Here is a 15,578-nt window from a genome sequence, read left to right on the forward strand (position 1 = left end):
TCTCAATGATGCTAAGAAAGGTGAGGAATCAACCCAGGACTACACGGCAGGACTTGGTCAATGACCTGAAAAGAGCTGGGACCACTGTTTCCATGGTCACTGTTGGTAATATGTAAGGGGCGCTGGAAGCCGGCAGACCCGTCAGCGATCCTGTTCTGTCTCCCTGTAATGTTTGTCTGATCTTGAATGGGATTGTGCTGAAAATTTTTATTTTCCTGAAGGAACTCTCCTGACGGAATAAATAAAGTACTATCTATCTATCTATCTAATACACTAAGACGTCATGGTTTGAAATCATGCATGGCACGGAAGGTTCCACTGCTTAAACCAGCACGTTAAGGCCCATCTTAAGTTTTCCAATGACCATTTGGATGATCCAGAGGAGTCATGGGAGAAAGTTTTGTGGATAGATGAGACCAAAACTAACCTTTTTGGTCAAAATTCCACTATGCGTGTTTGGAGGAAGAAGAATGATGCGTACCATCCCAAGAACACCATCCCTACTGTGAAGCATGGGGGTGGTAGCATCATGCTTTGGGGGTGTTTTTCTGCTCATGGGACAGGACGACTGTACTGTATTAAGGAGAGGATGACTACAGCCATGTATTGTGAGATTTTGGCCAAAAAACTCCTTTCCTCAGTCAGATCATTGAAGATGAGTCGTGGCTGGATCTTCCAACATGACAATGACCCAAAGTATACAGCCAGAAAACCAAGAAGTGGCTTCCTAAGAACCATATCAAGGTTCTGGAGTGGCCTAGCCAGTCTCCAGACCTAAATCCAATTGAAAATCTTTGGAGGAAGCTGAAAGTCTGTGTTACTCAGCGACAGCCCAGAAACCTGACTGATCTAGAGAAGATCTGTGTGGAGGAGTGGGCCAAAATCCCTCCTGCAGTCTGTGCAAACCTGGTGAAGAACTACAGGAAACATTTCACCTATGTAATTACAAAAGAAGACTACTCTACCAAATATTAATGTTGGTGTTTAAATACTTATTTTCAGCTGTATCACACGAATAAATTGTTAAAAAAATCATAGATTGTGATTTATGGATTTTTCTTTTTAGGTTATCTCTCATACAGTGGACATGCACTTACCATGAAAATGTCAGACCCCTCCATGATTTCTAAGTGGGAGAACTTGCAAAATAGCAGGGTGTTCAAATACTTATTTTCTTCACTGTGTGTATATATGTATATATATATATATATATATATATATAGTTATAATAGACTTCTAAGTTGAACAAATGTAACTGTATGATTAGGGGGCAGATGTAAGTTAAGTTTGATTACTTTCTGCTCCTTTCCGTTCATTATTTATTTTATATGTAATGTTGATTGTTTTTTGTTTGACCTTAAATGAATTATATAAAACCAACAGAATAAACACATAAGGTTGATGGTTTTTTTTTTTGCATTTTAGTCAAGTCATTTACAAAAGGTAAACATGCTAGACTAAAGTCTGTAGGAGCTAGCAGCCACACAGCAGCTAAGAACACAATAGTACACAGGCGATACAAAAGTAATGTGTCCTTAATTAAAAAGTATCGCAGTCTAAAACAGCACATTTGTCAATATAACCAAGTATCAAATAATAATAGTTAAATATTATATACAAATACAAAGTCTACAAGGCAGAAAAAGTACATTGTAAGGTATCCAGTAACTAACTTGTCCGCATTATGCAACTTACTGCGTCATGAGCTTAATGTAATGAATTATTGTGAACAGTAATTGTCGCCAAAGACAAGTTACTACTTTAAATTAAAAACAGCATACATCATTTCCAATTAATAAATATGTTAGTGTTTTTCATACCTACCATTCTTCTCTGTTTAACAAATTTCACTGTTCAAAGCTTATCTAACATCCAACACAACACAATTATAATAGTTTGTGCAATGATTCACGCTAACGTATTGGATTTATATCCGAATTGGTGAACAATTAAGGCTCCAATATCAGCATCGTATTGGAAGTCAAAAATGTGTTTTGGGACACCCCTAGTGACTACTAAAGATTTTTTTGCAGGGCTACATTTTTTATGTGCGTGTGATACATTTTTGGCATACCCTAATCATATTTTACTTGATTAAGTGGTTGTTTGCATAAAAAAGTTTGAAAAACACCAAAATAGTCAACATATTAGGACAAGCTTGATTCTAGTCCAATTTCAAATAAATAATAAAGGTCATTTGTGTGCGATCCAAATAGTTCTCACCTCCAGCAGCAGCCAGTACTATTCTAGGACCTTTGTAGTGTGTAGTGATGTACTCTACCAGATCTCCTTTATTAATCGTCCTGCAATGAAACGATTGTGTGTTCATAACATGTTGCATAATATACATACATCTAGATTTGTTTAGTTTTTACTTGATATTCTCGGTGGGACCCAGGATGGTTCTGCCCAGCGCCGTGGCCTGGTATGCAGTAGCATGCAGGTAATCGAAGACCACTTCCTGCAGATTGGTCTCCACTTCCTGCATCTCTCGGAGGATTACACCTCGCTCCCTCTCGATCTCGGCCTCACCTAACATGCTGTTCTGGATGATGTCTGCCAAGATCTCCACAGCTTGGAGAAATGTAACAAGTAAAGTGAGTTAATATGAAACAAAAAACTAGACTGTACTTTTTCAGTTAAGGAATACATTCCTTTTATTTTAGTTAATGCATTTAGAATTATTTGCTATTACCAGCATTCTATGACTCAGCTGGGTTACACCTGTGCACAGGGTTAAAACTTAACCATGATGTCCTACAGGGATCTGTTCTTGGACCAGTGCTGTTTTGTTCCTACATGTTTTTTCTTAGACACTATTATTAGAAAATCCTCTCTGTTTACTCCCATTGATCTTAATGCGACAACTTTGTTCATCAGTGGTTGGCTGTCTTTATTTTTTTACAGCCTCATTTCCTTTCTTTACCGATCAAGCTCAGAGCAACAGCACAGGTCCCTCCTTCACAATAATTGCGCGATCCGCCACATCCGGTCTGACTGCGATAACGAAATAAAGGCTTCAAAAAAAAAGTACCTTACACAGGCATAATATACTTATAGCACTTATTCGTACATTTACACAATACTCTTTGACTTAAAATATTGGTCAAAATCGTCAAAATAAGTATTGCGCCAATAAATGAGGATTTTTACATTTAATTAAGAGACATTTATTATTTTATATTTTACACAAAAAGCACACTTTATGATGGTAAAATAAGTGTAAAAGGTAAAAAACTGATTTAAAAGGAAATAAAATGGAAATACTAAATTTTATTATATATTTATATCGCTATTGTTATTTGAATTCATCGTTATACCTTTTATTTTATTTGTTGTGGTTTATTTGTTACACTTTTATATCCGCTTTAATTATATTTTAAGTTGAGTTTTGGTGGTACAGTAAATAAATACTCAGGTTTTCAAATGAATGAATAATCGTGTTAAACAATTGGGATTACTATATCAATCAAAATAATCGAGATTTTTAGTCTTGACATAATTGTCCAGCCCTAGTATATACTACTACAATACAGTATAGAGTAAAGTATGGTATGTAGTCAAACCTGTGTTTTTGTTCACCTATATCTGGCGGCCACTAACATTAAAATAATATGACACATTTCAATTATAAGCCTAAACTCCAGCCCTACTTTATCCTAGGGGTGGGCGGATGGATCCAAATATTGTATCAATACTATCTTTCATCTCGCGAGGGTAGTATCGGTATCGGACCACCATGAGATCAATAGTTTTCAGCCCTCTGTTTTTATTTTCAAAAATGTGTTTGTTTTGTTCATGTTTTTGTTTGATAGCATGATATTGATTATATAATGTTTATAAACTCGGGGGAAAAGTATAAAAGATTAAATTTCCAGCCAATAGTGGCTGTTGCTCTTATTTAGTTATTTCGCAATACTGAATATTTTACACACATTTTAGCCTATAAAAAAATAGTAATATTCATTGACTGATATTGATTTATGTTGTAGAATTTTTGTAGATAAAATAATTACAATTTGTCTCTGTGTTTTATTCAGATTATAATCATCACCAACAAGCTAAGAAAATAATCTTAAAATATTATAAATATAAATGTATATTTATAAATTTCAAGTAAAACGTATCATTATTGGTATTGGCAAAATAGGCCACTTGGTAACAAATCCAAAACACCAAAATGTGCAGTGTGGCACAGTCCTACATTATATTACCTCTTGGAAGATCCTTGGAGAAGGCTTTGGCATAGTACACAGTTTGCTCCCGGGACGTGTACGCATTTAGATGTGCACCCATGTTCTCAATTTCTAATTCTAGGTCCAGCTGGGACCGTTTCCTGGTGCCCTGTCACGAAAGACAACATTTAAAATTTGAGACTCAAAATAGTTGTTTCTATGAAAAAAAAAATGGCCTGTTTATGTTGACGTGTTGTAGGACTGTTCACCATTACCGCTAATGACAACAGCAACATAACTACTGTCTGGTTACAGAGCATTAAAACGCGCACAAAGTGACTTCCTGTTCAGTGCAGAGTAAGCTTCAAAAGTAATAGCATCTCCGTATTAACAGGGCTCCTACCTAAGCAACTTACAAAATGAACCCTTTTTTATTTTTCTTAGCCACCGGAAGAAGTATTTGTGCAAACAAGGAAGGGTTTATTGTGAAATGTACTATAGTAGCTCTGTTAAAAGTACAAAATGTGTAAAGAATTAAAATGCAAACATGCACAAATGAAGATCTGTTAAAAGTACAAAATGTATAAAGAATTCAAATGCAAATGTACACAAATGGAGAAAAACCATGTCAACAAACGTCCTTTATCATCACCTTTCTCCTTATGTCTCTGGCCAAAGTCACAAGTAAATGTACAAAAAATGGCTAGTTTCAGTTAGCCAATCCGAGGGGTGTCAACATAAACAGGCTCCACTCTAGTATATTGTGGGAGAGCTTTATAATATTTTGCCAATCCCAGGGTTACCAAAATATATACTTTAGAGCAGGTGTCTCAAACATAGGGCCCGCGGGCCAATTGCGGCCCGTGAGACGTTATTTTGCGGCCCGCACTTTGATATGACTATTTAATGTATGTGCGGCAGCGAGTTTAATTTGAACGGAACATACTTCCCAACGTTCCCAATTTTCACGGGAGTCCCCTTAATATCAGGATATCCACTCTATAGAAATACCTGGCGATTTTTACCCAATCAACAATACTCAGGGGGTGCCGCAATGGCACTGTTCTAAACGCCCTCTGAATCCTGTACAGACAGCGTGCAAGCCTATTGGCTTGTTACATTTAGCTGAGCAGTATACATGTGTGATGTTGCAAGACATATTTGTTCAATAGCCACACAGGTCACACTGAGGGTGGCCGTAACCAAACTTCAACACTGTTACAAATGTGTGCCAGACTGTGAACCCACACCAAACAAGAAGGACAAACACATTTCAGGAGAACATCTGCACCGTAATACAACATAAACTCAACAGAACAAATACCCAAAATCCCATGCAGCCCTGACTCTTACGGGCTACAATACACACACCCTTGCTACCACCAATCCCCCACACCCCCACCCTCCCTACTTGCGTCGGTTGAGGTTGTGTATATTGTAGCCCGGGAGAGTTAGGACTGCAAGGTGTTCTGCGAATTTGTTCTCTTGCGTTTAAGTTGTGTTGGGGTGCGGATGTTCTCCCAAAATGTGTTTTTCATTGTTGTTTGGTGTGGGTTCAAAGTGTGGCACATATTTGTAACAGTGTTAAACTCGTTTATACGGCCACCCTCAGTGTGACCTGTATGGCTGTTGACTAAGTACGTCTTGCAGCCACCGACGTAGTTCTGCACGTCTCGCACGACATCAATAAGAGCTGTCACTTTAGTTGTGTTATGTGCGCAATGACGAGTTGTAGAGCAGTAATTCTCTTATCGATGGTACGCTATGCGAAGGTCTGCCAAGAGCTAAGTGAGATTTATCAAAAACATTCTAAAAAATAGCAGTCAGTCATAAATACTTAATAAATATATTTGTTGGATAACACTTCAACAAAATATGAATGCAAGTTCATAAACTGTGAAAAGAAATGCAATATTCAGTGTTGAAAACTAGATTTTTTGTGGACATGTTCCATAAATATTGATGTTAAAGATGTTTTTTTGGGAAGAAATGTTAAGAATGAAGTTGATGAATCCAGATGGATCTCTATTACAATCCCCAAATTTTGCACTTTAAATTGATGATTACCTCTATGTGTAGAAATCTTTATTTATAATTGAATTACTTGTTTATTTTTCAACAAGTTTTTTAGTTATTTTTATGTCTTTTTTTCAAAATAGTTCAAGAAAGACCACTACAAATGAGCAATATTTTGCACTGTTATACAAACCCCGTTTCCATATGGGTTAGGAAATTGTGTTAGATGTAAATATAAACGGAATACAATGATTTGCAAATCCTTTTCAACCCATATTCAACTGAATGTACTACAAAGAAAATATATTTGATGTTCAAACAAATAAACTTTATTTTGTTTTGCAAATAATAGTTAATTTAGAATTTCATGGCTGCAACACGTGCCAAAGTAGTTGGGAAAGGGCATGTTCACCACTGTGTTACATCACCTTTTCTTTTAACAACACTCAATAAATGTTTGGGAACTGAGGAAACTATTTGTTGAAGCTTTGAAAGTGGAATTCTTTACCATTCTTGTTTTATGTAGAGCTTCAGTCGTTCAACAGTCCGGGGTCTCCGTTGTTGTATTTTACGCTTCATAATTCGCCACACATTTTCAATGGGAGACAGGTCTGGACGGCAGGCGGGCCAGGAAAGTACCCGCACTCTTTCACTATGAAGCCACGCTGTTGTAACACGTGGCTTGGCATTGACTTGCTGAAATAAACAGGGGCATCCATGATAACGTTGCTTGGATGACAACATATGTTGCTCCAAAACCTGTGTGGACCATTCAGCATTAATAGTGCCTTTACAGATGGGTAAGTTACACATGCCTTGGGCACTAATACACCCCCATACCACCACAGATGCTGGCTTTCGAACTCTGCGCCTATAACAATCCGGATGGTTATTTTCCTCTTTGTTCCGGAGGACACTACGTCCACAGTTTCAAAATATAACTTGAAATGTGGACTCGTCAGACCACAGAACACTTTTCCATTTTGCATCAGTCCATCATAGATGATCTTGGGCCCAGTGAAGCCGGTGGTGTTTCTGGGTATTGTTGATAAATGGGTTTTGCTTTGCATAGCAGAGTTTTAACTGGCACTTACAGATGTAGCGACCAACTATAGTTACAGACAGTGGTTTTATGAAGTGTTCCTGAGCCCATGTGGTGATATCCTTTACAAACTGATGTCGGTTTTTGATGCAGTACCACCTGAGGGATCAACGGTCTGTAATATCATCGCTTACGTGCAGTGATTTCTCCAGATTCTCTGACCTTTTGATGATTTTACGGACCGTAGATGGTAAACTCCCTAAATTCCTTGCAATAGCTCGTTGAGAAATGTTGTTCTAAAACTGTTTCCACAATTTGCTTACAAAGTGGTGACCCTCACCCATTTTTGTTTGTGAATTACTTAGCATTTCATGGAAGATGCTTTTATACTCAATCATGGCACCCACCTGTTCCCAATTAGCCTGCACACCTGTGGGATGTTCCAAAAGAGTGTTTGATGAGCATTCCTTAACTTTATCAGTATTTATTGCCACCTTTCCCAACTTCTTTGTCACGTGTTGCTGGCATCAAATTCTAAAGTTAATTATTATTTGCAAATAAAAAAATGTTTATCAGTTTGAACATCAAATATGTTGTTTTTGTAGCATATTCAACTGAATATGGGTTGAAAATGATTTGCAAATCATCGTATTCCGTTTATATTTACATCCAACACAATTTCCCAAATCAAATGGAAACGGGGTTTGTACAATTTAATAAATCAGAAACTGATGACATACTGCTGTATTTTACTTCTTCATCTCTTTTTTTCAACCAAAAATGCTTTGCTCTGATTAGGGGGTACTTGAATTAAAAAAAGGTCATTGAAAAAAGTTTGAGAACCACTGTTGTAGAGGACATTAAAGGCAGTGCAGTCACGGCAGCCCTTAATAATGTCAGCCGGGTGAAAATTGGGACAAATTCGAGAAAATTATCGCACCGGTAGATTGTCGGGAGGTGCACTGAAATTCAGGAGTCTCCTGGAAAAATTGTGAGGGTTGGTTTTCCTGCCCTAGCAATGCTAGGACGGGAACACCATTCATAGAAGGTGAATTCATAGAAAATTGCATGTTAGATTTTTAAAGAAATCTTTTCTTGCGGCCCAGCCTCACCCAGTTTCTGCGTCCAGTGGCCCCCAGGTAAATTGAGTTTGACACCCCTGCTTTAGAGTAAATGTGATTTAAATTCAACAATAAATGCATAGGATTTAGTATAAACATCTCACCTTAAATGCCATGTGCTCGAGAAAATGCGCTGTGCCATTATTCCTCTCATTCTCGTAGCGACTGCCGGCATCGATCCAGAGGCCCACCTGAAAGAAGTCGCATGTTAATGAAGAGATTAGATTGTGTGATTGTGACAAACACAAAAATGCATTTTGTGCAACTTACTGTACACGTTGACAGGCCAGAATCCTCGGAAGCCACACGGAGCCCATTTTCTAAAGTGGTTACTTTTGTTTCAGGGACATTTAAAGCCACTTGGTGAGCAGACTGTGTTGCCAACAGTCTGGGTGGTCCGGCATTGAGCTACAAAACAAACAGGATCACAGCAGTTACCTCACTTTCTGTGGTTCATGTCCATGTGCTGGTTTCATTTTTACATTTGCATTTAAATCTGCCTGTTTGTTTTTATATAAAGTGGTACTTTAACCAAGTTACAAGTACTCCAACTTACGAGTATTTTGAGGTACCAGCTGCCACTCTGCTTGTTATTACACCTTAAAGGGAACTGCACACCTTTGGGAATTTTGCCTATCGCTCACAAACATTATGTAAGACAAGAACATCTTTTTTGTAGGATTTTAAAGATCATAAAAAAGCTTGGAAGATCTGGCCGTTGTAACCTTCAAAGCGCTCTAAAACAACTTCAAAACCCTAGTGGTCCGTGCGGTCAAACTAGACATTTTAGTAGGGTAATGCTAACAATCTGTACTGACTCCTGATTAAAATATTGCTGCATAACTTTACAAATACCTTTGGCTAATTGACATCAGTAAAATGTGGCATCATTACTTAGTAAACCATCTTGCAAGAAGCATAAACAAGAAAAACCTACAGCATAGGACTACTACGATTGCTATTTGAAGTTCCTTGGAGTAGGATTCGGATTTGGCTGCGTATCGGGCAACATCAGTCAGGGAAAGTGGGAGGAGACTACAGAGTACCATGAATTGATTAACGTGGAACCCTGACTTAAACAAGTTGAAAAACTTATTCGGGTGTTACCATATAGTGGTCAATTGTACGGAATATGTACTGTACTTTGCAATCTACAAATAAAAGTTTCAATCAATCAATCAGAAAATTTGACCATGATTGCAGTACCATTTCTGACCACATTACAACATATGGCACCTTTGTGATTTCGTTGACTTTATCGTTGGAAATACATCTGTTTTGAGTGTCGCAGGATATCCACACATTCTTGCCATCTCTGCCATCTCTGTTGTAGCATAGCTGTCTTCGGTACAGTGTGCAGAACAAACGAGGGACTTTCACATCATTTGGCCACTGGTGCAACTTGAATCCATCCCTGACCGTCTTGTTACACCCTCCGACAACACACCGACGAGGCATAATGACTCTAAGGTACGGAAAACAGTGGAAAAAACGGAAAATAACAGAGCTGATTTGACTTGGTGTGTGTGTAATGTGTTTGAGAAAATGGCAGATTGCTTCATGTTGTGACATCACGGGTGAAAGGTCATTGCTCCGACAGCGAACAATTGAAAGGCGTTTAAATCGCCAAATTCACCCTTTTAGAGTTCGGAAATCGGTTAAAAAAACATGGTCTTTTTTCTGCAACATCAAGGTATATATTGACGCTTACATAGGTCTGGTGATAATGTTCCCCTTTAAGGTGAGTTGAGTTCATGAAAAGTTTCACTGCACATAACCATTAGCAACTGTTCCCAAACAACACACACTAGTCATTGTTTTTTTTTTGCAATGTAGGTAGAGAAAATTGATAACATAGGGCTGGGTCAAAGAAAAGGCTAAGTAAATAAATACATACAGTGGGGTGCGCGGACCCCTTGAGGTAGTTGTCAGGTGTCTCAGCTAAATGACAGATAGTTAATAGCAAAGGACCCTTATTGGGTCCATTTGTACACTCGCAGTTACATTAACATTGATATTATACATTTTACTGCACATAACCATTAGCAACTGTTCCCAAACAACACACACAAGTTATTGTTTTTTTTTTTTGCAATGTAGGTAGAGAAAATGGATAACATAGGGCTGGGTCAAAGAAAAGGCAAAGTAAATAAATACATACAGTGGGGTGTGGGGACCCCTAGAGGTAATTGTAGGGTGTCACAGCTAAATGACAGTTTATAGCAGTGGTTCTCAAATGGGGGTACGTGTACCCCTGGGGGTACTTGAAGGTATGCCAAGGGGTACGTGAGATTTTTTTTTTTAAATATTCTAAAAATAGCAACAATTCAAAAATCCTTAAAAAATATATTCATTGAATAATGCTTCAACAAAATCTGAATGTAATAAACTGTGAAAAGAAATGCAACAATTCAATATTCAGTGTTGACAGCTAGATTTTTTTTGGACATGTTCCACAAATATTGATGTTAAAGATTTCTTTTTGTGTGAAGAAATTTTTAGAATTAAGTTCATAAATCTAGATGAATCTCTATTACAATCCCCAAAGAGGGCACTTTAAGTTGATGATTACTTCTTTGTGAAGAAATCTTTATTTATAATTGAATCACTTTTTTATTTTACAACAGGTTTTTAGTTATTTGTATATCTTGTTTTCAATATAGTTCAATAAAGACCACTACAAATGAGCAATATTTTGCCCTGTTATACAATTTAACAAATCAGACACTGATGACATAGTGCTGTATTTTACTTATGTATCTCTTTTTTTTAAACCAAAAATGATTTGTTCTGATTAGGGGGTACTTGAATAAAAAACATTTTCACAGGGGGTACATCACTGAAAAAAGGTTGAGAATCACTGGTTTATTATCCATCTATTTCTACCGCTTATTCCCTTAGGGGTCGCTGGTGCCTATCTTAGCTACAATCGGGCGGAAGGCGGTGTACACCATGGACAAGTCGCCACGTCATCGCAGGAACAACACAGATAGTAATGGACCCTTGGTACACTCTCAGTTACATTAACATTGACATTATACATGTGGGCCCTCAGATTTAAATGCCGTTAAATGTAGTTTTGCTGACCAGCAAGCTACTTTTACCGTGTATTATGTAGTGTAGCTTGCTACAATTCTCCGGGGATAACTTCCCCTGTAGATTAGCTACATCTAATGAGTGACTTGCCGCTTAACTAACTACATTTCCCGCATTTAGTCGTTAAAACTGCAACTGGACAGTTGTCAACTAAACCAAACAAATGTAACATTTGTTGAAGCGTTAAAACGAAAGGCTGAAAATAATGTAACCTATTTTCAGGAGAATAAATCGTAACTTATTCATCTTACTGTGCCCAGACGACGTGTCTCCAGTAGTGAGTTGCGTACCAAACATTTCCTCGCGGATGTGAGGAGACGCAAAGAGGTCGCCATTTTTACGGCAGACGGAGGAACAAGAGTCATCGGCGGCAACCACTTACGTTACATCCGTTTGGGGGGATGCTGCATTTAAGTAACCTGGTTCATTTGAGACCGTATAGTTTCCATGAGCCACAATTTATAATTCCCTTAAAAACATTCATTTTATTTTGTATAGCTGTCATCTTGAAATTTCGAGCCAGTAAAACGAATTTCACATATTTGAATTGTTTTAGATTTGTTCAAAATGCATTATTAAAGTAACAGGGTGATAAATGTAAGACAATATAACCTTAACATATGTTTTTCATCGTACAGCGATAGTATCTTATTTTCAATAATAAGGCTGCCTATGGTTAATCGTTTAAAAGGTGTGTTTCATTGGTAAGTCGTGTCGGCATTTTTTTTTTACACAAGTGGAGACTAAATTATTTAAAAAATATTATTAGTATAAATATTGTATTATTATTTTACCCTAAATGTTTATACGGCGTAGGGTTACCATGAATTGATTTACGTGGACCCCGACTTAAACAAGTTGAAAACTTATTCGGGTGTTACAATTTAGTGGCCAATTGTACGGAATATGTACTGTACTGTGCAATCTACCAATACAAGTTTGAATCAATCAATTACTGCACAAGAGTAGGGTTAAGACATCCAGGGTAAATAGAGCAGTGTTGCTTAACCTGGGTTCGGCGAGTCGGCCTCAGGGGTTCAGCAGAGGTCAAAACGTACCCGACTCATCGTGTAAATACAAACTTCTCCCTATCGGCGTATTACGGATACGACAACAGCTGACTAAATTTGCAGGTGTGTAATTTGTTGTGAGTTTTGTTGGTTTTGTTGTTTGAACAAGGTGATTTTCATGCAAGGTGCATTTTGTGCACCAGTAAGAAATACATGGTAACACTTCAGTATGGGTAACATACTCACCATTAATTAGTTGCTTATTAACATGCAAATTAGTTACATATTGGCTCTTAACTAGTCATTATTAGGTACATATTAATGCCTTTTCGGCATGGCCTTATTATAACCCTAACCCTATAACCCTAAGCAAATAACTCTAAATTAAGTCTTCATGACTTACAATATTCCCCTAGTGTCCAAATAACTCTAAATTAAGTCTTTGTTACTTAGAATATGTCCCCCATACTAAAGTGTTACCAAAAACATATAACTTTGTCTTGAATTTGAAAAAAAATATATATATATTTTATTTTTCACTAAAGAAGGGTTCGGTGAATGCACATATGAAACTGGTGGGGTTCGGTACCTCAAACAAGGTTAAGAACCACTGAAAAAGAGCAATTGTATTGGGTGGGAAATGAAACGACGATGTCCCGTCTGTAAACCGGAGTCTGCTCATGTTTATTAACATTTTAACGTGGTAAATACTACCATAGCAACACTAGCCGGTCTTGGTCATCTTTACTTTGAAAAGGTGTCGAACCGGAAAATAGTACCCAAGCGGAAATGACGGATTTTTAGCAATGCGCCTCTTTTGCTCATTTGGACCGCAAAGTTAGCCAACGCTGTTGTACTAAGGGCAACTAAACAGGTCTGAAACACAGCTTATGTACATTTTGAGAGTTTCTGCGTTTGCTCTAATTCAACATTTGAAGGTAAATGCTTGTGTTATTGGGTTCTTTGGCAGGACATACAACAGTATGTGAGTTGACAGTGGATAAAAGTATTCATTGTAATTGACTGTGTTTTGCGTTCAGATAAAATATGGCGGATGGTGGGGTTGTTATGGACGGTAATCTGGAAGATGGAGAGGTCTCCGGCTCTGGGTCGGACTCAGAGATGAGAACAACCACGCTAGCGCCATCTCGACCGTCGTTGCCTTCGGCTTTTAGCGGCCATTCCTTCCAGAACAGAGCTGCCAATTTGCAGCCTGCAATTGCGTACAGAACGTCGAGTCGGGAGTCCAGTGACAGCGACGCGGACTCGTCAGATGACGACAACGGTGGTTGGCGTGGGAAACGTCAAAAAGTTTGCAACAAAAGCGTCCCCCGGCCAGAACCAAACAACGTATCCGGCGCATGCGCAGTATCAAGCCGCAAGGTGAACAACATCTGGGGCTCAGTGGTGCAGGAGCAGTGCCAGGATGCCATCGCTGCAGAACTGGGGGTCTTTGGCATGGATGGTGAAATTAACATGTCTGACAGGAGCGTGGAGACCTACAACTACGTCCTAGCTCAGAAGATCATGGAAAAGGAACGGCAGCAGGAGCAAAAAGATAAATGTGAAGGGTTGGATGCCCAGTTGGACCAGTACATGAGCGGGCAGGAGCGAGATGCAAAGAGGAAGAGGCCGGTGAAGGACAGACTGGGTCCAAGAGCTGAGATGGACATCAAAGGCCGATATGAGATCACTAAAGACGACCCTGAGGGTAAAATCGTGGAGGAGATTGTGTACAGATTACGTGAGCCTAAAACAGACCTCATTGAGCGTGTTGTTAGAATCATCGGGCCCAGGATAGCCATAGAGCTGCTAGGCGAGACTGCAACACTGGAAGAGAGCGGCGGCATCTACACCATGGACGGCAGCAGGCGACGCACACCCGGTGGCGTGTACCTGAACCTGTTAAAGAACACGCCGAGCATCACCCGTGCGCAGATCAGGGACATCTTCTTCCAGGAGAGCCAGAAAGAGCAAAAGAGCAAGAAGTCGGCGCAGAAGCGGAGGCGGCACTTGGTGGCCAAGAAAATGAAGCAGGCCATCGGCAAGCTGGATCTGCAGGAGCACGACGACGTCTCCAGGGAGACGTTCGCCAGCGACACTAACGAGGCCTTGGAGGCTCTGGAAGAAGCCGGAAGGGAGGAAGAAGAGAAGTGTCAGGAGGAGCAGCCTGTGGGCGCTGAGGAGACACCTGTAGTGTACAACTCTGCAGACTTGGAGGTCTTCTGAGAAGTTGCCTGTTTGGACTTAAATAGAGAAATCATGTGTTTGCTTAATTTTCCCTAAACACAAATATAAATTTTTTTCGTTACCAGCATTGGTTTTAGCAAAGAGAAACTGTTATCATTTTGTCTGGTTAATGTGTGAAATATTACGACTAAAGGAACTTATAGCTTACATTGTTGGCAGTAAATTTGCTTATTTTGATCAAAGAAAAATAAACATTGAATAGTAATATTATACTTGTATGGATTTCTTTGATGAGGTGTTACAACTCATTCTTACGTAAATAAAAAATAAATCCAAAAATATTCAAATCTGTAAAAGGGGAAGCGTTGTAATGTAGACGTTTGTCCACTAGATGGCAGCAGCCCATTGGGCTAAAACTGGATTATTAGTCATAAACATGTAGAATAGATTAAAGACGAACTGTGGCCTCTACTTGACAAAAAAGGATGGCAAGTAAAATCAAGAACCGTCACGTTTTGCAAAAACTATTTCTTAGCCTAAATATACAATATCTCTCCAAGGTTAATGGATTCACCCATTCATATTCAAGGGGTAGCACTCATTGAACCACGTGGTTATCATAGTGGTTTAATCCGTTTCTAACAAGCTTAACAAAGATGCATTAATACATGACATTTGCAAAATTCGACATGTCCGACAAGGAGGAAGCTTATTTACTGTAATCTCATTTTAGCGATTACTGGTAATTGTTCACTTCCTGTCTTTATTACCACCAATAGGCAGAGAACTGAGAAATCCAATGTGAAACGATATATCTATTAGTTCATTTGGGACGTGTATACTGTTACAAAATGTGACATCACATATTTACAGTTTCACATTACATGTCCGAAAAGAAGTAGGAAGAAGCAGAGTTTATGATTATGCC

The 15,578-nt window shown here is 38.6% G+C and overlaps 2 protein-coding genes across 2 annotated transcripts in view; one reads left to right on the top strand and one right to left on the bottom strand.

Moving 5' to 3' along the window:
* pmpcb (peptidase, mitochondrial processing subunit beta) overlaps nucleotides 1–11,861 on the bottom strand; it is a 17,620-nt gene extending 5,759 nt beyond the window's left edge. The window contains exons 1-6 of the mRNA XM_061913194.1: nucleotides 11,702–11,861; nucleotides 8,625–8,762; nucleotides 8,459–8,545; nucleotides 4,215–4,344; nucleotides 2,376–2,574; nucleotides 2,224–2,303 (exon numbers count right to left, since the gene is read on the bottom strand). Of these exons, the coding sequence (XP_061769178.1) occupies nucleotides 2,224–2,303; nucleotides 2,376–2,574; nucleotides 4,215–4,344; nucleotides 8,459–8,545; nucleotides 8,625–8,762; nucleotides 11,702–11,815 (748 nt within the window). The 5' untranslated portion in view covers nucleotides 11,816–11,861. The remainder of the gene's footprint in view (nucleotides 1–2,223; nucleotides 2,304–2,375; nucleotides 2,575–4,214; nucleotides 4,345–8,458; nucleotides 8,546–8,624; nucleotides 8,763–11,701) is intronic.
* Nucleotides 11,862–13,211: 1,350 nt separating this feature from the next.
* On the top strand, nucleotides 13,212–14,915 carry phax (phosphorylated adaptor for RNA export). Its single transcript, XM_061913197.1, has 2 exons — nucleotides 13,212–13,398; nucleotides 13,501–14,915. Exon 2 carries the CDS (start codon nucleotides 13,508–13,510, stop codon nucleotides 14,687–14,689), a length of 1,182 nt encoding a protein of 393 aa, XP_061769181.1. The 5' UTR covers nucleotides 13,212–13,398; nucleotides 13,501–13,507; the 3' UTR covers nucleotides 14,690–14,915.
* The last annotated feature ends 663 nt before the right edge of the window (nucleotides 14,916–15,578 follow it).

This window comes from Nerophis ophidion, linkage group LG10 (assembly GCF_033978795.1).
Source record: "Nerophis ophidion isolate RoL-2023_Sa linkage group LG10, RoL_Noph_v1.0, whole genome shotgun sequence".
NCBI classification, from domain to species: Eukaryota; Metazoa; Chordata; class Actinopteri; order Syngnathiformes; family Syngnathidae; genus Nerophis; species Nerophis ophidion.